Source organism: Heterocephalus glaber, unplaced genomic scaffold (genome assembly GCF_053883595.1).
Source record: "Heterocephalus glaber isolate CG9 unplaced genomic scaffold, H.glaber_assembly_v1.0 deba00000594, whole genome shotgun sequence".
Lineage (NCBI taxonomy): Eukaryota > Metazoa > Chordata > Mammalia > Rodentia > Bathyergidae > Heterocephalus > Heterocephalus glaber.
The window spans coordinates 21674074-21690125 of NW_028258151.1; the positions used below are offsets into that span (position 1 = coordinate 21674074).

Sequence of the window (16052 nt, forward strand, 5' to 3'; positions counted from 1 at the left end):
TTGGTAATTTGGGGGCTTTTATGTTCTTTACAATGCATACGAAATTATCTCTGTGAGTCTCCTTTGATAAAATATATGTTTAAGATCTGGTTTGTGGCCAACCGAATGGAAAGCTTTCGATTTCTGAAAATGAATGACTTTTTCTAAATGAAGCTATGGGGTAATTAGGAGGAGCACAATTGCTTTTTGTTTCTGGGAGGATGGACAGGGCGTCCTGATCTAGCCTGGACTTGTTTCTTGAGCTGCTAGGGTTGGAACCCAGGCCTTTGGGGATGCTAGGCACGCAACCTACCCCTGAGCTGCACCCTGACACTCTGAGTCCCAAGTATGGACTTCTTGTGAGATCCTGGGCAAAATCTTAATCCCTTAGGGTTGGAATGCCTTCATCTGTAAAGTGATGGGGATAAAGGCAGATGATCTCTCAAGCCCTTTTTGACTTTGAGAAGTCTGGTTGTCTAGATAAAGGCAGATGGTTGAGAAATGGTTTGGGACTTACTTACCTAGAAGTTCATGCCTTTTATGCTCCAGATCGTAAACAGATTGGTTCTTTGCCTATATCTTAAAAGCCTTACCTAGAAAAGTAAGAAAAAAGAAAGAAAAAGGAAAATTGCCCTTGGTTCTCAGCATTCTTCTGCCTTTTCATTGTCTTCCCTCGCCCCAGTACCACACATGCTTGTCCTTTATCTCTTCTCATCTGATCCTGCTGTCAGCTCATTTTTATTTGAGAAAGATCTGTTACACTAATACTTCTCACTGATTTATTAAAGGTTAATACAGCTGGGCTGGGGATTTAGCTCAGTGGTTCTGCTGCCTGCCTCACAAGTGCAAGGACCCGAGTTTGATGCCCGGTACCAAAAAACAAAACAAAACAAACAAAAAAGATTAACACAGCTTTTTTTTTTTTTTTTGGTACCAGGGATCAAACTCAGGTCCTTGCGCTTGTGCAGCAGGCAGCTAAACTGCTGAGCTAAATCCCTGGCCAGTACAGCTTATTGAGTGCGTGTGTGTGTGTGTGTGTGTGCGTGTGCGTGTGCATGTGCGTGTGCGTGTGTGTGCATGTGTGTGTCTTAGGAAAATACCTTAAGTTAAAGGAAGCAAATTCCAATGCTAGAATTCTAGGCAGTTGGATCTCCCAAGTCACACCAAACATATAAGCCATATATGTAAGGCGGATGGTCCATAGTTAATACGACCCTATGTGACTTACCCAGAATATGAGTGTATTCATTCATTCACATGACACAGGCATAAAAATTACTCTCAAGAACATAATACACTATGGAAGAAATGTAGAAATCATACTTGAGTATAGAGGGCTACAGATATCTGCAGGATATGAAGATGAGAGATCTGACACATTTGCAAGCCAATTTGTTTCATTGGTAACTACATTATGAACATATACTGTGTTCCGGGACCTATGCTAGGTGCTAGAGATGTACAAATGAAGAGTGTTATCCCTGTCCCGGAGGACCTCTATCTGGTGGAAGAGATCGTTAAATTCTGTATCAGAAGTAGAAACAGAGAGCCTCTAGAATGGAGAAGAGTGAGTAGCATAACCCTGGCCTAAGAGAGTTAGTTGTATGACACTCCACTGCCAGTGCTTTCCATTTGCAAGTAGGACATAATAAATGGAGATATGGGAAGCACAGTAGTTCCCCCTTATCTGCAGAGGACTTATTCCAAAACTGCCAGTGGACTCTGAAAACTTCAGATAGTACTGAATGAACCCTATATGTAAGCACTGAGTACCGTGAAGTTGATCTGATAACCAAGATTGCTACTAAGTTACTAATGAGCTCATAGTGTATACTGTATGGATACTCTGGAAAAAGGTGATTGACCTTCTGGGCAGAACTGAGCAAGAGGCAGAAGATTTCATCGTGCTACTCAGAATTACATACAATTTAAAACTTCTGACTGGTTTGTAGCTGAAATTTTCCATTTAATATTTTCAGACTGTAGTTGACCTCAGGTAACTGAATCTGTAGAAAATGGGGCTGTGGGTTAGGAAATACAACTGTAACTTAAAAAGGGGTAGACTTTCAACCAAATTCTCATAAAGTCTTAGGGTAGAGTTGAAATGACTTAAAAAGAAACTTATTTAGAAAACGTGAGGAGATAGAAGAGAGGAAGAAAATGGAAAATTTAGGTTGGTGGATTTGTAACAGTGGAATGCACAGACACCCTCTTAGGATAGTCTAAGGCAAGAAAAACGAAGAGAAGAGAATTTTAAGGAAGTAGATGCAAAGGTCAATGCATCCTCCAGCTGTGATCAAGAGGAAAATAGAATCTCTCACTGGGAACCAAGGGCTTTCCAGGAGCAGCAAAATTTGCTTCCTTCCAGTTAGAAACAAAATCAAGGTTACTTAGATTCTAAAAGACAAAGGACAGTATTTCTCTTGAGATCATAAAGGATACAGATAAAAACTTGACCTGGTCCTGAAAGTTAAGTCTAAGGTTAGCCACTAACAGAATTAGGGCTTTGACACTCAGGAAAGCAGCAAACAGCATCTCCTGGTGGGATTGTTTAATATAGTATCAATCACAATACTGTGATTAATCATAAATATCATGTATGATATTGGCATAAATGTCATTTAAAGAAAAATTAAAATGTTTATGGTTCTCTTTTTTATTTTTCCCTTCAAGTTAAAATTAGCCTTAGTATGAGGCCAGCTGTGGAGGCACACACCAATAATCCCAGCACTCGGGGGGCTGAGGCAGGAGAATTGCAAGTGAGCTATGTAGCAAAATCTTGTCTCACAAAGAAAATAAAAATCAACTTTATTGAGTTCCCGGAAGGAAGAGTTATAAGTCAGATACTTGCTTTAACATGAAAAAAAATTTGGCAATGCTCTTTTAGTCAATAAAAATAAAGATCTGAAAAGTAGCAACACAAAGGTGGATTTCTTATTCTCCATTCTGAAATTAGAGTTTATGCAGTACCTATGGCTCACTTGCTTTATGATAACTTTAAACCTATGCCAAGTTGAGTAACACCAGATTATACATGTGAATTGCTTCTGCTGGTTGAGTTTATGGCCAAGAATGTCTTCCCACATTAGGAAAGTTGAGTTTTTTCATTCAGTAATGTTTTCAGCACATCTTCATGGCCAGGCTGTGGAAAACAGTGGTAACAGACAATTGAGGTATATAGATCTCCAGGTAGTGCTGATGTTATGAAGAAAAGGACTGGGGGTGTCTGAGGTGGGTGGATAGAAATGAGAGTTCAAGGGAACATTAAACAAAATCCTGAAGGAGGTGTGACAGCAAACTGAAAGAAAATTCTATTCAAAGGAAAGAGCAAATACAAAGGCAGTCAAGAACCAACTGTGTTGAAAGCCAACCTGGCATAGTTTCAACAGAATATATAACAGGTAGGAGATGAGGTCAGAGGAGTAAGGGTTTGGGGACCAAATTGTATAAGGCTCATAGGCCATTGTAAGAGGTTTAGTTTTTATTTTGTGGAAGATGGGATTCATAGTAGGGAGGTTTTAAAAACAGCCACCTGTGGTGGCTAAGGCAGATGGGCCACAAGTTCAAGGTCAGCCTGGGCAGTTTAGCAAGACCCTGTCTCAAATAAAGAATGAGCCAAGCATGGCATTACACATTTGTAATCCCAGCCCTCTGGAAGGCTGAAACAGGAGAATCTCAAATTTGAGCCTAGCCCAGGCAAGTTAGTGACACCTTGTCTTAAAATTTAAAAATAAAAATAAAAATGGGGTAGGGATGTAGCTCAGTGTGAGAGCCCTGAGAGTTCGATCCCTAGTAACACACACACACACACACACACACACGAAATAAGAACAAAATCTGACTAGGCTTTTAAAAAGATCCCTCTGGCTGTTGTGTTAATAACAGATCACAGAGCAACAAGGATAGCACTTGGAAAGCCATTGTGGGAGACTCCAATGAAGGGTGGTGGAGGCTTGGAAAAATTTTCACTCTTCCTCCACTTGGGGGCAGCATAAAATGTACAGAAAGCCAAATGAGGGGAAAGAACCGAAGTATTCTGGCCTGTCTTCTACTTTCTAATATAAAATAACTATCAGCATCCTAGCTGCTCCCCTGGTTCCAAAATAGCCCATATGTTATTAATAGCATAGAAACTAACACTCTTGAATAGTGCTAGGCAAAAGAAATATAATGTGAGCCGCAAAAATGATTTAACTTTTCCTAATAGACACGTTTTAAAAAGAAATAGATGAACTTAATTTAATAGTGTATTTAACCAAAAAAAATTTTTTGGTACTGGGGATCCAACTCAGGACCTTGTGGTTGCAAGGCAGGCGGCAGCACCACTGAGCTAAATCCCCGGCCCTAATTTAACCAAATATTCAAAATATCATTATTTCAAAGTATAGCAGCATAAAACTTTATTGAGATGTAGCACACTCTTTTGTCCCCTTCATACTAAGTCTTTGAAATCCTGTGGGTATTTCATATTTTCAGTACATCTCAATTCAGACTGGCCACCCTTCAAAGGGCTTGGTAACTATATATGTCCAGTGACTACTATATTTGGTGGAACAGCTCTGGAAGATTTAGACCTGTTTAAAAAGATAATTAATTTGTAGGAGAAAATATCTTGAACAAGATGTGACTGCTCTCAAGGGTCTAAGAATAAATAGCCAACCCAAGATCACTCACAAATCAGTATTAGTTTCCAAATCATGCTTTCCAAGGAATTGTCTTAATTTTTCACCTTAATATATTCTTCTTTTGGTAATGGTTAGCAGTGAGAAGAGTCATTACTTTTAAATTCTTTTATTCACTTTGATATAGTTGTCAGAAGGTTTCTGAATTCATCTCAGTGTATGATCTTAGCAAAATCACTAAACTTTGTTTGTGAGACACCAGAATGACTTTAAGATTTGTAGGTTTTGAAAATACTGCCGTGGTGGGATTTTCTTCCAGTAATAGGGATCAAACTTGAACATTCTAGACAAGCACTCTACTACTGAGCTATATCTTCAGCCTTTTATTTTTATCCGAGGCAATGTCTTGCTAAGTTGCTCAAGCTGCCCTAGAGCTTTCACTCCTCTGTCTTGAGCCTCACAGTTATAGGTGTATACCACCAGGCCCAGCTATTGATGCTATTTCCTTGGGTCAGATTTTAAAGTCATACAAAACTTAAATATTGTATGGTTTCTCTTATATGAGAAACACAAAGTATAAGTAAATTAAAGAGCAAAATAAAAGATAGAAAAAGGAAACAGGGAGGTAGAGCTTTTGCAGATGGGAAGGGGACAAAGAGATGCAGGATGGGAGGAGGAGGAGCAGAGGGAAAGGAGTTGTAAAAAGATGTGCTATGTACATGTACCAAATACCCACAATGAAAGTAATCATTATGTGTTGCAAACATGGAATTGTAAAAAGAAAACACAGCTTGGCAAGTAGTAAATACTATATATTTACTTGCACATAGATGCATTAATAGTAGACAGAAATAACTCAGACATACACATATATGTGCATGTATTTACTATTATAAAAAGGAATTCACATTACTGTGTCCTTTTCTCTGGACTTTATCTCAAGTACTGTAAAACATATTTGTGTTTTCTTCCCTGTTATCTACTCAGTTCCTTATCAAAGTTGCAGATCCTAAGGACTTTAATCAAATCACTCACGCAGTCAGGAAGAATTGGCCCCTAAAAAAAGTTTATTTTCAACTTTATAAAATCAATTTAAAATCATTACCAGGCCACTAAGACTTTATTTCCCAAGAAACATGAAATGGTACACCATCAAAATCCAGATGGCTGCTGATGTAATTATCTGGATTGTTATTGAACAGGAAGATCTCACAGTATTTAAATTTGGAAGATGCAAAGACTTAAATCACAAAGACTACTTACAGTTGTCAAACTTCCCATTTACTCTTAGTGCCAGATACTTTATGACGTCTAAATGAATTCTTCTTTACACCACTGGTTCTTTTTTATTATTATTCATTAAGTTTATGGGTACATTTTAGGTGTACAATATGATGACATTCATCATTGGGAATTTATACATTTACATGATGTATCTTGGTTCTTATTTTTTTCCCCATTCCCTTGCCCTCCCTTCAACCCCCCCCACCCCTCCCTGTTTACAAATAAACCATTGGTTCTTTAATAATTTATATTTTTGTAGGTTGCATGTACTTACAGGAATCATGTTTTTAGCATGATAACAAAAATTGCTCCAATTTGCAGAATTCTTAGATTCTAAAGTCATAAATTAAACATAAAAATAAATTTCATTTTACACTTACCTTCTCTTATAAATGGAAAATAGCAGATTTTTCTTTTCCTTTATAAAATTAATCCTTCAAAGTTATAGGATTAACAATGGAATACATATAAAACTCAGCATTTGGTTTTTGTTTTGTTTAATTTGGGAGCTAAAAGAGACTCAACAGATAATCCAGTCCCATTGCTGTATTTTACAGATGAGGTAACTAATCATGATCATAAACTGGTCCTTGCCTTTGAGTCAACTAGATTTAAAAACAAATAAATAATTAAGTCATACAGGAAAGTCTGGTACAACTTAACCATATCAAGAGAGCTATTCACTTGTTCTACAATTAAAACAGGAATTTTATGCTTTATGTTTATCAGTGTTTGAATTTTTTTATTTCTTTATTAGTCTTTGCATCAAAGGAAGAAGCAAACTTTTTCATACATCGCCGCCTCCTATACAATAGGTTTGATTTGGAGCTTTTCCTGCCCAGCAACCTAGAAAGAGAGTGCTATGAAGAGTTTTGTAATTATGAGGAAGCCAGAGAGATTTTCCTGGATGAAGATAAAACGGTAATTTGCTTGATTATGTTAATCAGCTAGAAACTTATTAAATTATACTTAAGAAAGTGACACTTTCACTCATAGATTTTATGCTTTAAACAAAATCAAGGCTATATACTATTATCTCTTTCTACTGCCTTAAAATGCTAATTTACCTATTTAGACTTAGATTTATCCTTAATTAGCTGGGCTTACCATAATTAGTGAATTATGAGCCATGCTGTGATTTTGTGTTTAATGTTTATTGCAGTCAAAAACAATTTCAGAGCAGAGTGAATTAAACTTCAAGATATTACCTAGGACTAAGAATGTTCTCAGTGGTAGGGCAGTTGCCTATCATGTGCAAGGCCCTGGGTCAATCCCTAGCACCCAAAGTGTGTATAGTGGGGGGTGTTATTTGAATTAGTGCTCTGACTCAAGCCTCAATTATTTACAAATCTGAGTAATTTCTTCTATCAGTAATATACCTTTTTTCAATTACTAATGTTTCTATTTCAAGTATTTATTGACAACTTACTATGTGCGAGATGCTCTGCTAGCATTAAGGATACAAAATATGTAACACTGCCCTCCCCTACCTGATTGTGATGGTAAATACCTATAATCTCACCACTCTGGAAGGATGAAATAGGAGGAGTCCAAGTTTGAGCCCAGCTTGGACAATTTAGGGCATTAGACCATGTCTCAAAATAATTAAATCCTGTTCGTTAATCTTGATGGCATACAAAACAGATAACACTGTGCCTATTATTGAGGAGTATTAAGTGATCCAAATTCTTTACCTTTGTAAATGAAATAGCTCCAGCTCCTTTACCCCTTTTTAAAGCATCCTGTTTTACTTTTTGTTCGATAAGGACCTCCTCTGGAATCCTTCAAATGCAGGTAGTAATGGAACATAGTTCTTTGTTCTTCCATAATTGTGACCGGCTTCCTATTTCCTCCAAGTATTTGCCACATATACTAAAGTGGAGAAACAGCTGGGCATGGTACATGCCTATAATCCTAGCACTCTGGAGACTGAGGCGGGAGGGTGGAGAGTTTGAGGCCAGCCTAGATTACATAGCAAGACCCTGTGTCAAAGAATGAACAAAGGAGGGAAATAAGGAAGGAAGGAAAGAAGGGAGGGAAGAAGGAAAAGAGGGAGGGAGGAAGAAAGATAAGGAGGAAAAATTAAAGAATATACTTTGCAGTTGTGCCAGTCAGGATTTTATTGTTTTTCACAACCTATTTTCTAATTTTATCACAGTTCCTCAAAATCCGCTTCTATTCTTTGAAGCATCATTGAATTTAAACTGTCCGGTGATGTCTTTCCAAGGCAGTAAATATGTTTCAATAAAATCTCATAGCAAACCATGGGCCCCCTAGCAAAGAAAATTCAAACTTCTTTTCAAACCTGGTAGTGGGACCACAGCCTCACTGTCCACCTTTGGCACTTGTGCAAACTCTCGAATGTATTGGTTTCCTGATGCCTTAGTGGGGCTCCTAGGCAGTTAAAGGGAGAAGAGCAGGGCATAGATGTAGAGCTGTGGGGCCAGCAGTAATCCCTTGACCAGTTCAACAGACAGCAGCAGGCAGGGGTGGATAGTAGTGCTTTGGAGTGAACCACACCCTCTAGTCTGAATGAATTAGCATCTTATCTGTGGCTCATGCCAAGATTTTACTTCCCCTAGTCTAGGTCAGGGGGAATAGATGAAATAATAACAAATTACTTAACTTGGAAATTTCACCTTTTTCATAGATGGAATTTTGGAAGGAATACTCAGTTAAAGGACCAACCACAAAATCAGGTAAGGCAAGAACTGATCAGATTTAATGTTTTCTTCATTCTCTGTTGTAATACGTTTTAGTTTTATTGTTTGAGTTTGGCTATTGTTCAACATACCTCGTAAGTCCAAAGATTTCTCAGCTATACACTAAGCTATCTCAGACAGAGAAGGTTAGTTCATCTACTTACGCATTGAAAATCAAGTTTGGTGAGATATTAGAGAAATGAGATAATAGGCTTAAAGCTGTTGTTAATATCTCAGCTAAGTCAAGACTTGCACAGGGTGAAAGTAGGACTCTTAGTTTCAAGTAATAAGCTCTTTAAACTTTTCCCTCTTTTTTATTATTACAAGTGAATGGAATACATATGCTAGGTAACTTAAGACTGTTGGATAGAGTTGGAGGTATAACTCAATGGTAAAATGGGTGCTTGGCATGTGCAAGGCCCCGGGTTCAATCCCCACCACCAAAAGAAAAATGGGAAAAAGACTGTTGATAGAATTATGTAACTTTTAGAGAAGGGAAAGCCTTAATCTTGTCTATATATGTCACCCCTAGGTGCATTTAAAATTTTTTTATTTTAAATTAACACCTAGAAATTGCACATATTTATGGGATACAATGTCATATTTTATTACATGTTTACAATGTCTAATAATCAGAGTAGCTAGCATATCAATCACCTCAAACATTTGTCATTTCTTTATAGTAAGAACACTCAAAATTCTCTTCTAGCCAGGCACAGAGGCACACACCTGTAATACTCGCTACTTGGGAGGCTGAGCCAGGAGATAGGAAGTTCAGTGCCAGCATGGGCAATTTAGTGAGACCCTCTGTCAAAATCAAAACTAAAAAGGGTGGGGGTTTTAGCTCAGTGCTCCCCAGAGTTCAGTCTGTACCACCAAAAAAATTGTCTCCTCTAGCTATTTTGAAATATGTAAAAAAATTATTAACTATAATCACCCTGCTCTGCTGTAGTACACTAGAAATTATTTCTCCTAGCCAGGTGTGGTGCTGCATGCCTGTAATCCTACACAGTGAGTATAAGAACAGCTTGAACTATATAATGAGAACCTGTCTCAAAAGAAAAAAGAAAAAGAAATTATTCTTCCTATATAACTGTGATTTCATACTTGTTAACCAAGCTTTCTTATCCCTCTTTCCCCTTACCTATCTAGCTGCATTTTAGTCCATTTTTTTCACCATAACTTTTATACTTTTAGGTAAGGTCCCCTTACAGGAGCCTAGAAGCCTCTATTGTACAGTAATAGTTTTTTGTTTGTCCTGCTGTACTGGGGATTGAATCTGGGGCCTTTGCACAGAGCTATGTTCCCAGCCCTTTTTGGGGGGGTTGGAGACAGGGTCTCGCTATTGTAGTTAAGGCTGGACTTAACTATGTAGCTAACTCACTATGTAGCTCAGGGTGCCCTCAAACTAGCAGTGTTCATCCTGCCTCAGCCTCCCAAGTGCTGGGATTACAGGCATGCCCCACTACACTGAGCCCTCTTTTAATTTTTTACTTCAAGACAATGTCTCACTAAGTCACTGCATTGCCTAGGCTAAGTTCAAACTTTCAGTACTATCTGTCACCTCCCAGAATGCTGCACCACTTGCAGGCATGTGCCACCATGCCTGGCTACTAAATATTCCTTAGTAGTTAATACCAAAATGTGTCTAGTGAAGCAAGAATATGTTTATCTCATTTAATTTGATAGTACCTCTTTAACACAACATATTTAAAGTAAATTTAAAAGTTAATAGCCAGGTATGGTGGCACATGCCTTGGGAGCCTGAGGCAGGAGGATCTCCATGAGTTTGAAGCCAGCGTGGGCTTCATAGAGAGTTGAAGGCAAGCCTGAACTACATAACAAGACCTTGTCTCAAAAACAAGCAAACAAACAAAATGAATAGTTGTAATTTGGGCTTTTAAAGTATCATTTATATTTCTTTCATGTAGATTTTCTAGCACAAAAACTTTTTACAGAAATCAGTGTAAGTGAGGTGTGGTTGGACACACCTATAATCCCAGCACTCTGAAAGGAGGATCACATGCCTGGGCAAAGCAGTGATTTAGCAAGATCCTGTCCCAAAATAGACATTTTTTTTAATAAGCTTTTTTTCCCCCCTGGTATCAGGGATCGAACTCAGGACCTTGCACTTGCCAGACAGGTGCACCACCACTGAGCTACATCCCCAGCCCAAAAATAGACATTTTTTTTAAAAGCCTGGGAAGGTAGCTCAGTGCAAAGGTCGCAGGTTCAATCCCAGTACTGCCATAACAACAACATAAGTATCAATATAGGGCTGGGGATTTAGCTCAGTGGTTCCGCTGCCTACTTCACAAGCCCAAGGACCTGAGTTCGATCCCCAGTACCAAAAAAAAAAAAAGTATCAATGATTAGATGCGTAATAATGTGTTAAATTTGTTGAAATGATAAATGATGCTTTTTAGTTATTATAGTTACCTTATTTAAATGATTTCTCTTAAGATGGCAGCAGAGAGAAAATTGATGTTATTCACATTCTGATTGGAATAATTGCTGGTGGAGCACTTTTGGTTATTTTTGGACTGTGTTTTTACTATGTGTGCATAACAAGGCGTGAGAGACAACCATATTCAGGGTAAGTACCAAGTAAAAATATTTAATTCATCATTGGACATTCTATATTGTTATTTTTAAATAAATCAAATGCCTTTTTTGGGGGGGTACTGGGGATCAAACTCAGGACCTTGCGCTTGTGAGGCAGGCAGCAGAACCACTGAGCTAAATCCCCAGCCCTCAGATGCTTATTTTTAAGTGAACTTTTTATTTTAGAATAATTTTAGATATACAGGAAGGTTTCAGAGGTATTACAGAGAGTTCTCATATTTCCTTTAACCAGTCTCCCCCATCGATACTGCCTGACATTTCCATAGCAGATTTGTCAAAACTAAGAAACCAACACTGGTACATTCCCATTAACTAGACTCCAGACTTTATTTCAGTTTGACCAGATTTTCCATTAGTGTCCTTATTCTGATCTAAGACCTAGTCAATCTACCGCATTACATTTGGTTGTTATGTCTTCTCTGGCCCCTGTAGTCTGATGGTTGTCTGTGGCTTAACTTAACACACATATTGACAACTGAATGATGCTATTTCTAAGGTCCTTCAGAGGAATACAGGTGTCAGCTTCATTTTTTAACAGTTTCTTCTAAGCAAGAGACAGACATCAGTGTCCCTACATTACCAGTATTTCCACCAAACAAAAAGTCTCATAATCAGTCTAAATCAGACTTAACTGATCTATGTTACTACTCAGAGAGAAACAAAATAACTGAACTATTTGTATCCTTTGTACAGACAAAGACTGTAGGTTTTTTGTGTTGAATATTTAAAAAGTAAGGATTTCTTTCTTTTTTTGGTACCGGGGGTCAAACTTGGGACCTCAAGGTAATTTTACACACTATTTTAGCCCATCTGTGTCTTGATTACGTCTCTTCACTTGAGATCAGTGGAATTTTTCACTCAGCACATCATCTCAGTGCTCAAAGTTTCCAGCTTTGGAGCAGCTTAGATTTTAGATTTTTGCATTAGGAATGCTCATCTTGTCCTACCAAGACTTATGCAGGAAATGATAAGCAAAAGAGTTTTGAGCAAAGATCTAAGCTTTGATGAAGAGTAGTGAATGATTGAGGAAACTGTGGGATAATTGGAGTGTCAGCCACAAGGAGTTTACACTTGAGCTGCTAGGTATGGTGACAGTGGGTTCTTAAGGAGAAGATTAAGAGGAAAACTGGCCTTCAGGAAACATTTCTAAGGAAGTGTGGATATGCCAGGTGCTAGGAGCATGGTGGTGACTAGAACAGACATGGCGCCAGCCTCTGTGGAGAGCACATTGGACTTTACTTAGGCAGTGTGTACCAGGGCAGAGAAAGGCTGGAAGACAGAGGGAAACCACTAAGGATGCCAATGTGAGGCTTCAGATATGAGGCCACGAGTGTGGACTTGTTTTTGAGGAAAAAGAAGGTGTAGACCTTCATGCCTGATACCAAGAACTAGAGGGTGTTGGAAGAATATGAAGTGAACTTATGCATCTGAGCTGAGGGAATGTACATGAAAACTAGGAGGAAGAAAATGAAATTTGGATGTGACAGAATAAAATGGCATGGATTTTAAAGGTAACTCAAAAAAGAATAACAAAAAGACGACCTGGATTTAGAAAAGATAAAGGATTTGAATTTTCATTTCTACAAAGAGATACAAAAGGCCAACAGATAACAGAAAAGATGCTCAATTGTGTTAGTCATTGGGGAAATACAAGTCAAATCAGAGCCACAGGAAGATACCACTTTATACCTCCTGGAGTAGTGTGATATTTTTTATAAATATCAAATATTGATGATATGGAAAAATTAGAACCTCATACATATTTTGCTGGTGGGAATGTAGACTGGAATACCTGGTATGGAAAACAGTTTGACAATTCTTCAGAAAATTAAGTATAGAATTACATGTGACCCAGCAGTTTTTAAGGGGCAAATTGGCTGATGTAGTTTGGAAAAGTTTATGGCATTTTGAGACTGTAAATTCAAATGGGAAGAATATTACAACCATTGACTAGAGGTTGATCAAAATTATGAATTTTAATTATCTCATTAGCCATATCTGTAGGAGGTCAATTTATCCATAGATACTTTATAGACAGCCAACTTCACTCTAAACATATCCATTTACTGGTGTTTAAATTATAATTTTGGGTTGGGAGTGTAGCACAGTGCTAAAGTACTTGCCTACCATATGCTAGGGTTAAATAATTATAGTTTTTAATTCAAAATGCAAAGAAAAAAACCAAAGATGGCATTTCAAACTTCCATTGCTGTCAAGATTTTATGAAACTGGTGGGGCTTTGAACTAGCTCTGTGTGTGTGTGTGTGTGTGTGTGTGTGTGTGTGTGTGTGTTGCTAGGAAATGAACCCAAGGCTTGTGCAGGACTCTTACCACTGAGCACTATCTTATATATATGTGTGTGTGTGTATATATTTTTTTTTCTTTTTTTTTTTTTGGTACTGGGGATCGAACTCGGGACCTTGCGTTTGCGAGGCAGGCACCGGAACCACTGAGCTACTTCCCCGGCCACTATCTTTTATATATGTTATTATAAAATTTAGAACTCTGAGCAACTCGTTTTAAACGTAAGTCCAGTTAATGTTAGTCCAGTGTAAAGCTGTGTATATAGTTAGTGCATAGCCCTACTTTGCCCAACCTTGCCTTTTTTTTCCAGTACTAGAGATTAAACCCAGTACCTCACACATGCTAAGCAAGCACTCTATCACTGAGCTACATCCACAGCCCTAAACTAAGCCATGTATTTTTTTTTTAATTGTTGTTGTTGAACTTAGATCACTGGAAAGGGAAAAGATAATATTCCACGAAGAACAACACCAGTGAAAGCACAGAAAAGGGCTGGAGAATTCACTGCACATAGACAGGAAGGTAAAGAAACTGCCTGGGCAAGAGCAGAGAGCTATAAAAACTAAAGCAAGGCCAGAATAAGGGAGGCTGGGCTGGGGATTTAGCTTAGTGGTTCTGCCGCCTGCCTTGAAAGCGCAAGGTCCTCAGTTCGACCCCTGGTACCAAAAAAAAAAAAAAGGGAGGCTTCAAAAAGGAGGCTCAGGAGTTAGAACTGACTCAGTGGAAGGTAGGCTGCATTTAGAATTTGAGAAGAGGAGTGACATAATGAAAGTACTGTTTGGGAAGGATCCACCAGGTGGCAGGACTGCCAGAGAGGACAGAGAACAGGGACAGACATTAGCCATTGTGATTATCTTCGTGGCACCTGCTTTCTTGGCTTGGAGTTAGGCCACCTTCAACAAAGCCTGCATTTGGTTTCACATAACACTCGAGAAAGTTTTAATTCAGGAGCTGGAGAAAAGGGAATTCACATATCTTGAGTCCTTATTGTGCAGTGTGGCAGACATTGCATGAAGTCTTAATAAAGTATCACAGTCCACCCAAGACAGCTCTGTTGAGGTAGCTACTATTATCCCCATTTTGGAGAGGAGGAAACTGAGTCAGGTAATGACATTAATCATGAAATGAGTCAAATTTCAAACCCATGTCTGACTTCAATGTTGTTGTCCTTTCTACAATACCAAGACTTTTTCAGAGTATGTGGGTAAAATAAAGCTGTTTTCTTTATTAATGAATTGAGTTCATAAATAGCTGGATTTTCAATCCAATATATTGCCTTTCTTAGACCTAAATACTGTTTCTGTGTTTAGTTCAGTCACCTATGAAAGAAATGGCAGCTCTTCCATCAATGTCAGAAGACCTGAGGACGCTATCATGTCTCCATTGCCACTATCTCTAGAGGACACGGGATTACCTTCCTATGAACAGGCAATGGAGCTGAACAGAAAACGTAGTGTTTCACCGCCACCACCTTATCCTGGGCTGGCAAAAGGATTTAGGGTATTTAAAAAGTCTATGTCAGTCCCACCTCACTAAGCCCACCCTGCCATCTCAATATAAGAAATTCATGTTATTCACATGGTTTATTCTCTCAGAACCAAAAAAAGACAGACTATTCAGCTCTTCATGACAAACTGCAAGGAATAAAGGAAGAATAAGCATGTGAATGTTATCATAGTTCGTTCCATTTACATCTTGGACTCAAACTTGATCATTATACCTTGATAAGAGATTTTGACTCTGTATCCATACAGTAAAGAAGACAGCACTTTTTTGGTAATGTAAGGTTGAGAAATCTTTGTTATAGATCATGAGAGCCAGGGAACTATTTGTATCCTTTGTACAGACAAAGACTGTAGGGTTTTTGTGTTGAATATTTAAAAAGTAAGAATTTCTTTCTTTTTTTTTTGTACCCGGGATCAAACTCGGGACCTTCTGCTTGTGAGGCAGGTGGTGGAACCACTGAGCTAAGTCCCTGGCCCCAAGAATTTCTAATCGTCCACAATACCCCAAATTGATATTGGACCTATTTTTTATTAAGTTGGACAGGATTGGAAACACTTCAGAGAATTTGATATTTCAATATAAATCTGTGCCCTTTGGTTTAATATTTTGAATTATTGTGTAACATTTACTATATTTTGCAGGGTTTAGTTCTTAACTTTTTTTTTTTTTTTTTAGCCCTTAACTCTTGTTGTCAGTCCTGTTTCATTATAACAAGCATGGTCAGTAGTTTTCTTTTTCTAAAAAATACTATTTACTACCAAGTTATTTTTTCAGATGCTAATGGGTTGCACTGGCAAGGATTTGCAAAGATTATATTATCAATAAATACGCCCCTCACCTACCAGTTATTAGAACTGATAAAGAAAGTTACCTGTTACTGATGAGTACATGTGCTGACATTACTAAATTATCTGTACCTATGCCTACATCTACTTATATCTATATGTATCTATGATATGTACATTTAAGGAGATAAAAAATAATGTACTCCTAAAAACTAGAATAGGAAAGTCTGTTCTTTATGATTTTT

General features: G+C 38.0%; 1 protein-coding gene across 1 annotated transcript in view; it reads left to right on the forward strand.

The window, feature by feature from the left end:
- Window positions 1-15507, forward strand: part of Prrg4 (proline rich and Gla domain 4) — a 49833-nt gene extending 34326 nt beyond the window's left edge. The window contains exons 3-6 of the mRNA XM_004852081.4: window positions 6643-6806; window positions 8536-8584; window positions 11051-11183; window positions 14827-15507. Coding sequence (XP_004852138.1) covers window positions 6643-6806; window positions 8536-8584; window positions 11051-11183; window positions 14827-15052 — 572 coding nt within the window. The 3' untranslated portion in view covers window positions 15053-15507. The remainder of the gene's footprint in view (window positions 1-6642; window positions 6807-8535; window positions 8585-11050; window positions 11184-14826) is intronic.
- Window positions 15508-16052: the final 545 nt, after the last annotated feature.